Source organism: Solea senegalensis, linkage group LG5 (assembly GCF_019176455.1).
Source record: "Solea senegalensis isolate Sse05_10M linkage group LG5, IFAPA_SoseM_1, whole genome shotgun sequence".
Taxonomy (NCBI): domain Eukaryota; kingdom Metazoa; phylum Chordata; class Actinopteri; order Pleuronectiformes; family Soleidae; genus Solea; species Solea senegalensis.
The window spans coordinates 4,254,700-4,272,216 of NC_058025.1; the positions used below are offsets into that span (position 1 = coordinate 4,254,700).

The following is a 17,517-nucleotide window of genomic DNA, read 5'->3' on the forward strand; positions in this document are numbered from 1 at the left end:
TTTACAATGTATCATTAGAACCACAGGATATTTCACATTATACATGTATACAACAGTCTCTGTTCCTTTGTTTGCAGCTAATTTAAGACACTGTAACTCGGATCAGATTACACCGTATTTTATGTCTTCCAAGCCAGTCGCCATGTCAGATTATTAATCTCACTGGCACAGATTGTTGCCGTGACTCTGCACAAATTGTATGAACCAACATTTTGGTTTATTAACTTTGTCGTGGTCGTCCCTTGAGGTGGCAGGGAACGCTCCTATGAACGTTATTTTAGATTAGTGGTACGGTTACACTATAATCCAGTTTCTCTGAATCACATTATGATGTTGTATGAGTTTCTGTATCTACTCTGTGTAGAAATACACTGTGTATTCTACAATAAGACTGTAAACTAACACGTTAAGCGCGTATTATCCACGGTTTACTGTCTTGTGTTGAGCCGTGCCGGACACCATTTCACTCACTTCATTTAATCCTATCGCTTGGGCGCTTCCAGGCCACTGGCTAGAGTTACCTGCGTGAAAGTGACACCTTTGGCTCGTGATCATGTGACCTTGTGTGACACAGATACAGGGTTTCCGCAGGGTGCCGGTCCTCGTTATGTCAGCTGTGGATCGTTCAAAACCAGCCTCCAGGAAACTGGCAGCAGTTATTCTGCACGTCTTTGACTTAGGAGTATTGAACATGACCGTGAAGCATCTCTTGGTGGAGTACAGCCGAGTGAACGAACGAGGCACCTTCTCTCCCGGGGACGCGCTCTCTGGACGGGTGACGGTGGTGACCAGCAAGGAGACCAAAGTGCAGCGTTTTCTGGTCCGAGCCAAAGGAAAAGCAGAGGTGACGTGGTACGAAGACGGCGGACGAGGAGGAGGAGGAGGAGGAGGAGGACGGGACACTGTGGTTCACAGCAACAAGAAGAGATACTTTTACTTTGAACACATTATTCTGCAGGATAAAAACAAAGGAGATGGTCGGTGTGGTCTTGCTTTTCTAAAACTGCTGTGTCATCTATTGTAAACTAATGTTGACATGCTGCTTCTTTGTTTTTCTCCTGTAAGGCTCAGAACTCATTAGCGCCGGAAGAAATGTGTATCCATTCACCTTTGTGATCCCCAATAAGTGAGTGTGTCCTAATCTCATTCACATACACACCTGGTGCCAAAAATAATTGCCCTTATCTCTTCACAGGGACATGCCGTCGTCTTATCAGGGCAAATGGGGAAAGATTACTTATAGTTTGCGAGCACAGCTGACTCAGTCCATCTGGCTCGTCCACAAAACCAAGATTGAGTTCCCGTTTCTGACCAAGACCGAATTCCCCTTTGCCTCCAAATCTGAAATGATAATCATTGGTCTTAAGGTAAGGGAAAGATTCTCTGCAACAAAAAAAAAAATCCTTGTGTTGAGTTACACTACTGACTTTTTTGCTGTAGGAGGAGCAAAGTGCGACCAGGATCTCATTTTTCGGCTCTGGAAAAGTGACCATGAACGCTTCCTCTGAGAAAATGGGAGTGAAGCAAGGTGAAGCAACCACCCTGACCTGAGATCTGCTCAGCAGCAGCCGTACCTCACACGTGACTCTGTTCTTTCTCTGAAATGTAAAACAGGTGAGGCCATGGCGGTCTCCGTCGAGGTACTCAACCACTCGGCGCGCACCGTGACGCCCGCGTTCTACCTCTGTGAGAAGCAGACGTTTGTCACGCCGTCGAAGAGGACGGCGCACACGTGCGACGTCCTCTTCGGGACGGGAGACCCCGTACCGGCTGAGAGCAGTCGCACGATAACCAAAGTCCTGAGTGTCCCTGCGGAGACGCCTCCCACCTTCTTCAACTGCTGCATGATGAAACTGGAGTACAGACTCAAGGTGCCAGTACACAATAACAGGATTATTATTATTATTATGGCGCCGAATAAAGTCTGGCCACTCTTTTCTGACTTCTGGCATCAACAAAACACTTTAGCCCTCTTTAGCTGCTCGCTGGCTATCTTCTCTCTTTTGGACCACTCTCTGTAAACTCTAGAGGTGGTTCATCAATTTCTAAATCCTTATGTTTCCCCCCTGGACTGCTCCGTCCATCAAAGGATTGTCGTCTGGCGGTGCCAGCGCCCCAGACAAGGCAATCCAGACTCTTTTCAGACCTACCGAGCGCTACCAGATCAGGGGCGTGTGTGTCCCTGTCTCTCTTCATGAAGCTCCTTCTCTCCTTACCTTACCTCCTCCCCTATCTCCTTCTGTACTTGGATCCACCTCGGCACTGAGTCCACTGTTCTTATCTAGTGGAGTTCTTTCCAAGACTACTTCTATGTAGCTTTAAGCGTCTGCTAAATGCTTAAATGTAAATGTAAATGAGTCAAACCACGTCACATTCAATCACTTAATCACAGAGTACTTAATAGTTGTCACCCGGGGGGGTCTCTCAATCAAGACAATAACAAGCGTGGGATCAGGGAAAGTGTTGTCTTGTTGTCTTGTTCTCCTGGCTAATGCTGATGAATATTAAATGACTATAATAGGATAAAAAAACAAGAGACAAAACACTGGCACCAAAAAGTTCCCTTTGCCTTGAAGTTTACCCACACGCAACTCAACAAAGTGTTTCGTATCATATCTTTAAAAACACAACTCTACGTGCCTGAATGCATCGAGTTGCTGGGATTTAATTAGCTGTTTAGATATTTGGTGTGCCTAATAAAGTGGCCAGTGAATGGATTATATGCTGACAGTTGATGGAAAGACAGAAACTGCTTTTATAGATAATCATTTATTGGCGAAGAATTGACTTGATGGATATATATATATATATATATGTGTGTATATACATGTATATATATGTATATATGTATGTGTGTATATATATATATATATATATATATATATATATATATATATATATATATATATATATATATATATATACACACATACATAGCTAGACATTTTGTGAAAACAGTGCCACATAGTGGCTGTACATCAGAAAGGGAGGAAAGAGATGTAAGAGGAGGAGGAGAGGGAGTGGTTAGAGAAGAGTCCATGTTTGACTTGGGTCAAACAGAGAGTTTCCAGAGAGTATAGTTTGTATTTCCTTCTTTTTTAAGACGAAAACCATATTAAAAGTTGTGTTTTCTTTAAATTACAGGTCACTCTCGATGTCCCACAGGCGGAGATCAGACTCCCTCTGGTCGTTCTGCTCGGTTCACCAAAGCCACGTCAGCAAAAACCAAAGAGATCCATCTGGTTCAGGAAGCTTCCCGGTTAAAGGGGGACGCGACGTGGGATCAAGAGAGGCTGGTGTATGCAGTGATGACTGGACTCATGGCAACACAGAATAAAATAAGATGTAGTAGATGTGTGGTGGAATGGTTGTTTGTTCTCATGATGACCACTAGATGGAGACACGCCACTAAACTGAGCATCAGTAACAGCTGATTCGATTTGAATTAGAGTTTAACAGTGAACGAAAAACACATGGAGGTCCTGCATTTAAAGTGTTACCTACCTAAAGGAACAGTATGTAAAATTCATACTCTGCTCAGTAGCCTTCAGTTAGCATCAAAACTCAAAAGATACTTAAATACTGCTTGTGATTCGGCTCGCGGTCACCGGGGTTCCAGCAGTGCTGTTGTTAAATACACCAGACTCCTCTGTTACATTGAGATTATTTTGCTAAATATTGGAGATTAACGCTTGTTTTCAGGGATTTTTAAGTCTTTTTAGCTAATCTACAGTTCACCATTGTTCGGTTGGATTCTTGCCTCGGACGTCGTGCTCATGACTCTCCCGGCGACGACGCTCTCTGACCAATCGCTGGCCGGCAGCCTGTCGACGTCACTCCAGGTACTATCGCGAATGTTGCCACAGTTTGAGAACCATGGCAGCAGACGATGGGTGAGTGAGATGAAGCCTTTTGTATGTACTTGGGAAAAGTGTTTTGCTGCCATCTTAGACCAGAATCACCTGACGCAGAGAGAGAGAGATGTGAGCGGAGGAGTCCTTTGTTTGTTTATAGTCTGCAGTCTCACCACTAGATGTCACTAATTCTTACGCACTGGACCTAAGATAATAAAAAATAAATAAAAGTACATGCTCATGTGTGTTTACAAAGTTTTTTTACTTATATATTATCTTTCAAAGGCAAAAGAAAAGTCAACTAGTACAAACTGGCGTGTTTTTTTATGCGTCTACTTAGGGTGCAAATCGCCAAAATGGATGCCAAAATTCGACTTCCTGTTGAGTCATGGTTACAGTTGAATTTTTTGTTCGTCTTGGTCTGTAACATCTTCCCACCAAGTTTCGGGAAATTTGGTGGAACCCAATTTTGCCTCTGTTTTGACCTTAGGGGGGCGCTATAGAGCCCTTGAGCGTCAATATCACATTTCCACCAGACCTGACCTCCATGCCAAGAGTTTCAAGAGCTTTTGGGCCCATTAACCCCCTCAAAAATGACCGGAAAGCCATGTATATAATACTACTACTACTACTACTACTACTAATAATAATAATAAGGATAAGAATAGGTTCCTTGCACAAATTTGTGCCAGGAGTAAAATGATTTGGGTGAAATGAGAAATTCTCCTCCATGAGATGTAACGTGACGTAAACACACATGAACAAAGCGATTCATCATCCCCTCACAGCTGTTCACAAACTGCAGCAGAGGGACAACAACATCAGATGCGAGGGTTCTCACCGGCTCGCCCTCGTCCCATGGATTCATTTTGCAACAGAGGAGCGAATTGAACAAAGGCACATTCATGACGCTCACCGTACATGTGTTGCCCAACCGGTGGTTCATAAGTGAAACCAGGCCCATGTTCTGGACAGAGACTCGGATATGTTGCGCTGCCCCAGGAGGGGGAAACATGTAGAGAGCAAAACATTTCATGGTCGGGATCCATCCTGGAAACATTAGATCTGGCTATTGTGACACCACATACAACACACCCACGTACCCGGAGACAGAGAGACAGAGAGAGAGAGAGACTGTTTGGTTCTGATTCAGCGCAAATGGGGCCTGACGATTTCACATCCATCCAGCAAAACAAGAGAAGAAAACCACTGATGTTCTCTCGACATTAATAATAATACAAACACACAACAGAGACCATGGTGTGGTGTCAACTGCGCTGCTCTTGTGGGGGGGGAAAAAAAAAGAATATTAAAGTCATATTTCAAAACAGCACTTGTCATCGCTTGAGTCGATTGCATTTTTATATTATTCCAATCGCTAATTTATGTCGTAGTAGATAACTGTAATAAAAGATGACGCGCTGCCAAAACAACTCAGCGCGTGTAATTGTTGTGGGATCAAATCGACCGGTTTTGAAATCTGCTTTTGTGATTTTGCACAGAAAACTAATAATAATAATGGATATAATGTGAGCTGTGACAAAAGCTTGATGTTTTTCCTTTAGATTCACTGCAATCTAGGACTTCATCAGTTCATCCCCCTCCTTTGATGCAAAGACGATGCTCTTCTTGGGGGTTAAAACATATTTGGAGACAACTGAGCAGCCGATTGAAAAGCTAAGCTAAACCCATACTTAAGTATTACATGAGTTAACAGTGTAATACATGGTGGGGAAACGTCAGGTTTCCAGTTGAGGAAGACAAAAGAAAAGTATGATCGTGAACGTGGTGTTTCAGGTCTCAGACACCCTCACCTTGGCGACCCAGCCATGGTGATTCAGACCCAGGCTTGATCCACAACCACCTAGAAGCTTCAGTGATGTTCCTGGTGTGGCTTTCCTCTCCGGCAACCCTCTTCTGCCAAGGAGCCTTGCAGAGATTGCCATGGAAACCCCCTGCAGTCCACCTCGATTGGCTCACGGCAGGGCGCCTCCAACCGTTGACTCTGCAGGCCTCTACCAGCTCGAGATATCTGGCCCTCTTACGTTCATGGGCCTCCTCTATCCGGTCTTCCCAGTCTTTCCAACAATGAAATGAGTAGTAGAAGGAAATGCAAAGATTTAGAGGCCAAACACGAAAACACAGCGAAAGAGCTAATGGCATTCCAAGAGAGGAATGATTTTCTCGCAACACCAAGCCAAACAAAATCAGACGCTCCTTTTCCACAGAGGAGTGGTGTGTGTGTGGCCACGCCTCTTCTGGAAGCGGCTAATTGTGCAGATTTTTCCTCATACCTAGACCGCAAATGAGCATGAGAATCTGGCATGCGGCTCTGCGCCGAGACAGAGTGTCATGACCATGCTCCAGGCCCCCGAAATCTGCTGAATTCACAAGTGCATTGCACCATGAAGGCGGCATATGCACAGACACGGAGGAATGACTTTCTGCAAAGTGAAAAGCAGGAGCTTTTGGAGAGCCTCTGGAGAGTTAAACCTGAGGGGCGACCGAAGAACGAGAAGAAGACAAAGACTGGAAGACAACACCAAGAACAAACAAGGAGCAAAAACCTGCGAGATGAACATCACGCGCTCGGTCCTGCACAGAAGTGCTTCTATGCTGAGGCGAGACAGCGGCGCGGTGAAAAGTCCAAGTCTCTGACACGCAGGAGGCTCTGCTGACTTCACATGGGGGAGTCAGGAGGACAAAAGGGTTAAAGGACACTCGAGTTGCGAGAAGAAACACCTTGAAGAGAAAGCAGAGACGCCAGTGAATGAAACGACAGAAGGACAGAAGCAGCACGGAGATTAAAAGCTGAAAAATCACAAGCTTCTGTGTTTGCCAAATACATCAGCAGAAGAAGAAGAAGAAGAAGAAGAAAACAACAAAGTGAAAGAGGTTTCATGAAGTTCTTCACAGTTTGTCCACCACACAAAAATCATATATGTTGTGTTATATATGCGAATTGTTTACCTTAAAACACCTTAAATCGGAACATTTCTATTGAGCAACTGGATTATTTTGTGTGTCTACGTTTCAGCAGAACCACACCTTTGTTGACAAAATTCAAGGACTTTTCAAGGAATTCCCAGGGCCATTTCCCTCTAATTCAAGGACCGAATGAGCTGAAACAGTCCACTTTTATTGATTTGCAGCATCTGGACAAAGTGATTGTCCTTGGGATCTTGTTCAAAGTCGGTCTTTTTTCCATTTTCTTTGGTGAGACAAAGATCTTTTGAATTTTGCATTTCCCAGGCATCGTGTCGTCATTCGCTCTCTCTTGTTTTAACGTCACTCCCTCATTGTTCTGCCCGGAATCTCACGACAACAACAACAACTGCTAGTAATCATGACTCGGCGTTTGTTCTGACTGCGTACGTGGTACTTGAAACTGTAAGTGGCGTCGTAACACACAAGAGAGACATTTACCTAAATAAGACAAAATTCAAGCACTTTCAATGACCCTTGTCTGTTTAGGGCAATTTTCAAGACCCTTGGGAACTGATGATACACTGTTATGAATATGGTCATTAGTAAACGTGTTATATAAAGCAATGTATCCCTGTTTATTCCCTCTTATTTTACAATGTTGCCTCATGAATCTTCATTTTTGAGAGAAAAAAACAAGGTTATTTATGATTATTTTATTATTTATTTATTTTCTTATTTGAGGAAAGGGACAGTGCATGTTAATAAACATTAAAATGTAGATATGGCACGTTGTAGCCTGCAGGCTGATTTCCGCCTGGAAACATTTTTTGAGGGTTTGTGTTTGCGGTTTCCAAACATTTCAACAACCGAACGGATTTAAAGGTCACACTAGCTGCCCTCTGCCCTCTGAGAAAGTCTTTAAATGGCTTCTTTTCATTCGAAAAGTTTAAATTCCCAACCTACACAGACAGTTTTTTTGCATTAAAACATTAGATACATTTGCTGTCGATCCCCCAGTTGCTGTTCTCGTCGTCACGTGACTCAAAGTTTACCTTGAAATCACCTGGAAGTGCAGAGAGTGACCAACTTAAATGTCATTTTTGCACACTGTATACACACGGACACACACATCATACATGTGTGCATCATTGGAGCTCAGCATCAGAATAGAAACACTTAAACGTGGTTTCTCCTCTGATTTTTACTGAATCCTACACCTGCATGAAGACGTCTCCGTGCGGAGGAGCGGTTGGATTTGACTGCAGCCACAGTCTTGGTTGTGCTGTTGCAGAGCCTGCCTGGTAACATGCCTGGCTCTGTGTACAGGGTACAGGCTGCACACACACACACACACACACACACACACACACACACACACACACGCCAGCCTGGTTTTTTGGAGGAGTAGGGAGGTGTGGCCACTGGCACCCCCTACCTCTGTACCCAGCACCATGACAACCATGCGGGCCTGCTGGCGACTCCCTGTCTTCATCGGCCACGGTTGCCATGGTAACTCCCCATGGGACTCCTGCAGATCAGCGGGATGGGCGTCCAGTTGACTAACCCTCTCCCAGCTGGGGAACGGCTGAGGGAGAGAGAGAGAGAGCGAGAGAAGTGTAAGGGAGGGTGTGTGTGTGTAGGATGGCACAGCAGAGAGAGGGAGGGAGGGAGGGAGGGTGGAGAGACTTCAGAAGGAGACACAGGAGAGGACTAGTCCGATGTGCTGAAGCAGCCTCTCTGCCTACATTAAAGCCTTCAGCTTTTCCAGTCTGTGAGTGAATAGAAAAGCTTTGCTGAAAATAAAGTGCACTGTGTTTTAACAGTTTAACCACAACAAATGACCTATTTATGTAATTAAAATGCCATATATATACGTGTATGTTGTTGATTAGTGTAATAAACATAACCTTCTTTAAAACGCTCTTCAAAACCAGAGAAACACTCATGGATTCTTGGGGGGAAAAGCCACTACGAAACATCAGAGTGAGAAACTTTCAGTTCTACTCTTCAGCCAATGTTTCTTTTCCCTTTTTCCCCCTCTTCATTTTATTGCGCACATATGACACTAATGATCACAGCGACTCGTTACTGTTGTGCCTGATGTCATCACACTAGGCGTTTTGTTATTGTTATTGTTTTGAGGGAAATGCTGTGGCACAGCGCTCAGGTATACTCAGGTTTTCTACATTTCCTCCTAACGTGACAACACAGATAAATGTTTTCTCCTCTTTTTTTGTTTTTTTACAGGGTTTGGAGTGGACCTCTGTGCGACGGGGGCCCCACAGATGGCTCCGTGTCTGTACTGCGGTCGCAGAATGAAATGGCATCACTGGGTCCGCTGGCTGCCGAGCACTGAGGGGCTTTTTCTGCTCTCTAATTGCTCCAAGCTGCGTCGCTTTCAAGGCCCTGACAGACACAGATTTCCGTGTGTGTGTGTGTGAGAGAAGAAGCACGAGCAAACCAAAGCTGAACCCATTACAAACCAGTGTAAATCCCTTAAATGCTCTTCATTAACATTGTTACTATGAAGCATTTCAAAGAAGGGAGGTCATTATAGTGAAGTTTTTATTTTGGAAAAGGAGAGTGATAAACTTCCCATAATAAACATTTTCTGAGCCATTGTTAAGTGCAGAAAAGTTGATTTTTCCTCTTTTTTTCCCCCCTCAATATAAAATCCTTAACATATTTTAAACATATAAAAAGTGACACGAGGCAGGTCCATCAGTTTTTGTTTTTTTTTAACAGACAGCATGGTGCCCAAACATTCTATAGTGAAATAATCTACCGTTTGTTTTCATCTATCGGTACGTGCAGTAATATCTCCTAATCCTAAAACTAGCTCTACGTAAAGTGTAATGGATAATGTGAAGCACTTGCAGTGGTGACCTTTGGATTTACAAACTGATTCTTTTAAAAAAAAACAAAAAAAAAAACATCCTTTGACACAAATAGCTCGATTACACAAAGGACACGTTTAAAAACACTTCAGTCTCATTTATGAAACTCAGAGAAGCAGCCTCCCCTGCATAGGTGGACATTGCATATCTTGCAGCCGAACACGCTCTCGTGCCGCAGTCCCTTGTTGGTGCAGTTCCTGCACCGGCGCGAGCGCTCGGACATGCGCTCCAGGCGGTGTCCGTACTCTATGGGTGAATCGGCGTGTCTCTTGCGCGCCGCCCGCTCCATGCCCCGCGCCCCCTGGTAGTCTCCGATGAGCTGCTGTGCCAGGCGCACGCGGAAGTGCCGCTGGGTGAACTGCTTCCCGTTGAAGCCCGCGGGCGGGCTGCCCCCGCGGCTCTCACGCAGGACGATGTAGGCGTTGACGATGCACAGGTTGACGTAGAACCACAGGAAGTAGCGCCACCACTTCTTACACGGCCTGCCCACCTGGTAGCACTCCCTCAGCTGGTCACACAGGTCCACTCCCCTCATGTTCTCCTGGTACAGCAGCAGGGGCAAAGGTCGGGGCACGCCGAAGGACAGACTGGTGCTGTCCATGCTGTCGCTCTCGCCCTCCCCGTCCGTCTCGTGCTGCTGCCGCCGGTCCGGACTGATACCGACAATCCCCGGAGCGGAATTGGTGGAGAGGCAGCTGACCGTCTTGGCGTCCCGTGTCACGGTGGCGACCAGGTTGCCGCGCTGGCACTGGTAGAACTCCCCCTGGGACAGCTTCCCGACATTACGCGGCCTGAGGACCTCCGGGTAACCTTTGCGCCCCGGATGTGTGGGCCCACAGGCGTACAGGCCGTCCCTCAGCAGCCTCTGGAGGAGAGGCACGGAGGTGAAGAAGCTGTCCATGAAGAGATGGTGGTACTGGCCCTCGAGGCCGCGCACCAGCGAGGTCACGACCCTGTAGCCCAGGAAGGCCGCCGATTCGTCCCCGCCGGCCTTGCCGACGTAGATCTTGGCGCGGTGGCAGTAGCCTGAGCGCGAGTCACACAGCATCCACACCGTCAGCCCCTTCTTCAGGGGCTTGGAGGGCATGTACTGCGTGGAGGAGAAGCGTCCCTTCGTGGCGACGGCACACCGGTCCACGGTCAAACAGCGGTTGGGCGCGTACGCGTCCCACATGGTGTTCTCCACCACGTCGAGGAGAGGCCGTATCTTGAAGAGGCCGTCGTAGCCGCGCTCGCCCCGCACCGGCTCGGACTCGCGGTCGCACAGCTGCAGGTACTGGGTGAGCTTCTCGAAGCGTCTGGCCGTCATTGTCTTTTTAAAACCTGCATTGCCTATGAAAATGTCGCTGGCCCAGTACATGCCCGTGTCAGGGAGCTGGTTGATGCCCATGAGGATGTTCAGACCCACATAAGCTCTCATCTCCCTGACATCAGTGGGGTGCCAGTGGGGGTCTGACTTCCCACTCCTCCTTTGCCGATAGAGGGCGTAATTGTTTGTTTGTTCCACCATGTGTTCAAAAAGAGAATCTGGAAAGAGTATCCGGAAATAGTCACGGGTGTCAGCATCGTCCCCCAGCGAGTGCTGAGGGCCGCTGACAGCACAGAAGGGCTCGATAGAGATCACCTGGTCCGGCTCGCCCCAGAAGTCGGGAGCGGTGCAGTCCTCGTCCAGGTCGTCGCCGAGGCTGAACAGACTCCTGCGCTGCTCCTCCTCCTCCTCCTCCACATCAGAGAAATCAATATCCGAATCGTGTGAGGTGGCGTCGGAGCAGTTGGTGGAGGTGGAATAATAACAGTCCTCCGCGTACTCCTCCTCGTCGTGCTTGATCCCATTGCTACCAGTCACCAAAATTATGTTGCAGCCGCCTCCTGTGATCAAGTTGGCCGCGTCCGCTGTCTCCTCCGCGGCGGCGGCGGCTGAGCTCGTGAATCCATTCTCCGCGTCGTCGTCGTCGTCCTCCTCCACCACCACCTCCTCCTCCTCTTCTTCTTCCTCCACTTCCTCCCGCACTCCGTCGCCTTCCTCGTCCGAGTCTGGCTTTCTGTACGGAATTTCGAACCACTTCACATGATCGGCGGACAGATTAAGCGGGGAGTCGTGGCTGTCACACGGCGTGCCACTTTCTGCGTCCGCGCTAGTTTCCAAAATAGTAAAAAGCTCTCTCCCTTTTCTTGCCGTCGCCATGTCGGGATATTAAAGTGCCCCTGCATGAGTTTTGTGTGTATATTTCCCCCGGTTTAATCGCAGAAATCGCTCATCCGAAATGACCCGACGTGCACTAAACTGCGGCTTCTTCTCGAAAACTTGCTGGTCGCGGACCCAATGCGGCGTCGCCGAGCTGGATTCTCATTGTTTCCGCTCCTGGGCTTTTCTGGTCTTTGTAGCGCAGTGTGGCCGCAGACGTCAGAAGCTGCATGCATGTCCTGCTTTGTAGGGCGTTTTGCGACTGCAGCTGGTGGGGTTGCTAGTTCGCTCGGCTGGCAGATGGCCGCTCGCTGTTCAAATGCCCGCTGGCATTCACCACTATCAATATGCCGGATACCCATCTTCTGAGGCCGCTGCTGCTGTGTAAAAAGCCCCCCCACAACAACAAAAAAAACCAAACAACATCAAAACCACATCAGCTATAACACTGTCATTTTTAACTTATAATCCTATATATTCCTTTCACACATCTCTGCTCTTTTAACTTTATTATTATTATTGTTATTATTATTATTACCACCTCTTTTATGAATGTGTAAAAAAAAAAAAGAAATGCACACAATGTGGTTAAAGTGCAGTGATGGATGTTGTTGCCACATCACACAGGAGTCCCTATTCATCCCCCCCCTGCTACACACACACACACACACACACACATAGAGAGACAGTGAACTGGGGCAGAGAAAGTAGCTTGTTCATTCATAAACATGCTTCTTCCCTCTGACAGGTTCCTACATGAATCTGAAGCCCTATAGGCTATTGTGGAATTAGGGACCTCCCTCCATTTTATGAATGTGGGCAGATACTCTTGTGTGTGTGTGTGTGTTTTTTTTACTCCAGAAGTGAGTTTGAAGAGTTCTCCATGATGATGATGATGATGGAGTGAGTGATCGATCCAGTGCAGGTTGTGAACGTTCAGTTATTATTTACCTGGATTGTGAAGGTTGTTTTTGGCTGCGTGTGTGTGTGTGTGAGTCAGAAATGATGATATGTACAGTAGGTTATGACCCGAAGAAGAAATACCACGATTTTGGTGGTATACGCATCACAACGCGAGTGTTTTGACACTGTGTGCAACTCTATTACATATACATAAGCGCTATTAATGATTATTGGCAGTTCTCCTCCAGCTCTAAATTACATGTGACGTGGGACGAGACGTTTTTTCCCCCCAATTTTTGTCATTGTTGTGCAACTTTAAAGCTGCGGTAAGTAACCTTTGAGGATGACGTTTATTAATTCTGTTGTTAAACACAGAGAACGATTTGTAAGCATTACTGTTGACTGAGGGAGCGTTTGTGTGTGTATACAGCAGCAGTGCAGGAGTGGGCGGGGCAAGGAAGAATGGAACGACCGCTATGGAATTAGATTTGTGTCAGTATTTTCAAACTCACGCTCACTTTTCACGACGCAAGCAACACTTAAAAAAATGAACCACAAAATCAAAATACACAAATTGCAAATAAAATGTGGATTTAATCGTTAAAAAAATATTCTACTTCATTTGTTTGAAAATACACTTTTTGTTTGCAATGGTCGGAATTCTGTTTCCTCCGACTCCTTCACCTGTTCTTAGTGCCGTGGTTTTTTGTTTTTTTTACGATTCTGACCGTGGGCGGGTCTTAGGAATCTGCCTGCTGATTGGCTACTGAGCTTTGGAGTGACGGCTCAAGGGGCCGTAAGTAAGCAGACACAGGCTTGGAGTCGCTGTTTTGTCACTTGTTGACGGGGGAAAACTTGGGGGAATGAGTTCCAGATGGCGACTCCAAGCCCGGCTTTACTCGTGCAGTGTTGCTGATATTTTTGCACCCTTTGCACCCGATGTCGTTGTGGGTGCGGCATCTTGCTGACCCGGCCTTTGGGCACAGCCTACACCACGCCCACCCAAGTAAAGCTACTGTTAGATTTAAGATTTAAACAAAGTTATACTGAGAAACACAAACAGAGAGAGTCTCGGCTTTAGAGCGCAGCGTGAACTAATTTGAAAGTTACACACTGCAGCTTTAAGGATGCGTTATGATTACACATTATTGGGATGAACTGTAGATTTACAGCGTACGGGAGAACGTATGCGATATTTGTTTCTGATTCACATCACCTGGACTGTTGTCAACTCTTATTCTGCTTATATGTTTGTGTTTTACAGGTTACGAGAGTTTGAAATCACACGTGATTTGGGACAAGATCCACTGTCCTTCATTGTCTTGTTACTTGAATCGACTCAGTGTCATCAACTGTACATAAACAGCATTTTTGGTTAGTTTCACCTCAGCAAGAAGACGTATCAGTAAATGAAGGCCATCGTTTTTATCATTACAGAAGGAGAAAAGTCAAATGTCTTCTTCTTGCATGGGGGGGTTGTTGGCTTCAGAGGAGGTCATTTCCAAATTCTCATAGCTCCATGGCCTGAGTAAACATGGCTGGCCGAGCACCGGGGGTTGCTGCCCCTGGGCCCTGCAGTGCAGGAACGATTTATGCGTCCTTCCTCACCGGCTTATTGCACGGATTCTCGGCGGTATCATATTGCCTGTGTGAGCTTCAGGCCTCGCTGCTGTTTCTATCTGCACAGATAGGGAGAAGTGAGTGAGACTGCTGCACATGCACAGCCTACACTGGGAACCACCAGTATGTTGGAGTGGGGGAACAGTGGAAAATGAGCGAGGGAGGCTGTGGACCTTCCGTATCCAGCCCCAAAAATAGAAGTAAAAAAAGGCTCACTCCAGCGTTTCCAGGCCCCTGGAGTAGAGTACTGCAGCAGCAGCAGCAGCAGCAGACCCCTCAGAGACTCCCGCGGTGGGGTGGAGAGACGCCGACCAATGGGGGCTCAGGCGTCCACAGTGTGTGCGTGTGTGGTTATCCGTGTGTGTGTGTGCGGCTGAGTTAGCTTAACTCATACACAGGATGAGTTCAGAGATGGTTTTTGTGTGTATGTGTGAGCAAATGGTGCAAACACTGCAGCCTCTGCTAAGGACGCACCAGTCCTACTCTCTATGTGTGTGTGTACTTGTTTTTATTCCCACTTAGGGAGCGTTTTCTGGCACAAACACTGACCTTATCACCACCACTAGTCCTCATGGAGACCAAAACCTGGTCCCAATAATAATGAGGCACAACCTCATCTCAGAGGAACGGGTTCATAAGGTCTCTAATAAGGTTAGGGTTTAAAGCAGTGTCCTTAGAAGAATAGCTCTGCAAACCTGCATGTGTGTGTGTGTGTGTGTGTCATGGAGTATTAATAGTGATGTTTTCGACTCCAGCTACTGCCAGCGGCATCCACACACCGAGCAGATATGATTGGAATTAAGAAGGCAAATTATAATTAGGCTGGTGAATTACAGAGGTGGAATCACAGTCCCTGGATCAAAGTGAAAGAAAATGTACTTTGAGCACAATCGTCTGCCGGATTTGATGATGACGTCTCCTTCATCCTCTCTCTCCTCTCTCGAACGTGCTGTCCTGTCGTGAACTCTTCCTCCACTCTGTCCTCTGTTCATTCACAGAACCCCTGGAACCTCCCCCCCGGTGGTAATCCATGTGATGCGTGATGCTGACCTTGAGAAACGCTCACCCTACCTGGTTGCTCCCTCCCTTCCTCCAAGGGTGCAGTAGTGGCACACTGCCCTCTGGTGGCGGTGGGAGAGAAGAACATACACATCATCAGCCCTGAGGTCGAGATAAGGTTAAGATATTTTTTCATGCCGTTATTTAGTTCTAGAGCTGGATTTTACTTGATAAGCCCCTCCCTCTACGTGTATGTGCTGTAAAATAGATGTAAAAATAATGCACGCAAAAGTGAATTAAACTTTAATTAGTGGTTAAAAAAAAGATTTACCAAGTGCTTGTTTGTGCAAATTTGTCTCGTACATGTGAGCATACAGTATGTACATCCATGTACCATGAGATACTATCTATTACCTGAAGAGCTTACTTGTAACCACTAGATGGAGCTAAAAGCCTGAACACAGTGAGAGGAGGACGAGTCACGCTCTTACTGAGTGTCACTTTGTTTTCATCCGAGCTGTGGATTCAAAGAACAAGAGGAGAAGGAGGAGGAGGAGGAGGAGGAGGAGGCGACATGTGTTCCTCATTTTACCAGTTGTGCTGAACCAGCTGGATCAGGTCTTGACACATTCACAGGGGCCTCTGCTGGTTCTGGTTCAAAGCTTAATTCAATTTATTGTATCCTAATTATGACAATGTGTACGCTTTTCCTACAGGCGTAAAACATACAATAATAACCTTATTATTATTATTATTATTGTTATTATTATTATTATTATTAATATTATTATTATTGTTGTTGTTGTTGTTTAAGAGACATACAGTGTCATATTGTACTTGTAGTGTAGAGCAGAGGTCTCAAACTTAGGGGCCCCCCTAGTTGATTTCAAGGGGCCCACCACTAACTTATCATGTTATAAAATCGTTGTTAGAAATCAGCATTAACGGTGAACAATATTTATGGAATAATCATAGATTAGGTGACATATATCACATTATTAAATATATTACACTCTATATTAAGTTATATATCTGCTTGTCTAGTGTTTTAAGTACAATTTTGTACATGTTATTATTGATTTAACTGTTGATTCTGTCTGTTGTTTGTCTATATATTAATTTTACATCATAAATATGTATTATTTTGTGAACTATGTGTAGCTCTGTGTCGAAACAAACACTTTTATTTTGAAATGGTGTACGATAATAAATTGAGAAAGATAAGATTTTAAGTTCAAATCGCAGACAACTACTTAACAGCTGATTTCTTTTTTACCCAAACTGTTTGACATTATATTTTACTTATATCACAAAAAATACTTTTTACAAAACATTACGATGCTACTTAGAGTTTTTACTTGCCTTTTTTTTTTTTTTAAATGCACATTTTTGCCTAAAATGAAACTAAAAATAAAACTAATCCCAGATTAGGACCATAAGTATCCATAAGATACCATAAAACTTGCAAAAATATGTATTTACACACATTTTCTGAAAACCAATGTTACGGAAAACAGATCAAACTGTTGCACCTGACCAGCCTAGAAGTTCATTGGCCCCCCCCTCAGGTGATTTAAGGTTGAGACCCCTGGTGTAGAGATTTTACAAATTTCAACTTAAAGTGCATTTCATGATTTGGGAGTGGAAGACAGTGAGTGAATGAGTGGCAGTGACGACGTGCTGTGGTTTTTGCGAAATGTCATTCTGCAAGAACCAGAACATGGGTGTGTGTTTTTTTGACGTCACGCGACGCGGCACCGACCGGCGGGGTCCCCCCCCGCGCCCCAAACACACAACTGCACATCAAAGGCCACAAAATACGGCACGCTTGGGGATTGCGCAAAAAAAGCGATGACCAGATCCGCTTTGAGATGGTAATAAACAAACACAACAATTGTTTTGAAGTTTGTGTCACTAATCCCCAAACATGTGTCAGTAATTCACGCCATCCTTTGTGCGCATCCATGGGAAAGTGAGCGAGGCCAGCAGCGGTTTTTGAAAATGCAACACAGCCGGCAGCCAATCGCTGCAGTTTAATATTGCGCTGTGATTTTATTATTAACAATAAATCATGGTGTTTGACTTTGAGTCTCCCAGATTACCAGAACTGTTTACATGTTGACATTAATTA

General features: G+C 45.6%; 2 protein-coding genes across 2 annotated transcripts; one reads left to right on the top strand and one right to left on the bottom strand.

Annotated features, from left to right (window-relative positions):
• Positions 1-34: 34 nt before the first annotated feature.
• On the top strand, positions 35-3,351 carry LOC122769072 (arrestin domain-containing protein 3-like). The gene is made up of 6 exons (XM_044025348.1): positions 35-977; positions 1,066-1,126; positions 1,196-1,367; positions 1,441-1,528; positions 1,615-1,871; positions 3,145-3,351. The coding sequence occupies exons 1-6, from the start codon at positions 608-610 to the stop codon at positions 3,262-3,264; spliced, it is 1,068 nt and encodes a 355-aa protein (XP_043881283.1). The 5' UTR covers positions 35-607; the 3' UTR covers positions 3,265-3,351.
• Positions 3,352-9,773: 6,422 nt separating this feature from the next.
• On the bottom strand, positions 9,774-11,864 carry LOC122769417 (piggyBac transposable element-derived protein 4-like). The gene is made up of 2 exons (XM_044025937.1): positions 11,679-11,864; positions 9,774-11,576 (listed from the first exon to the last, which is right to left on the bottom strand). Exons 1-2 carry the CDS (start codon positions 11,862-11,864, stop codon positions 9,774-9,776), a joined length of 1,989 nt encoding a protein of 662 aa, XP_043881872.1.
• Positions 11,865-17,517: the final 5,653 nt, after the last annotated feature.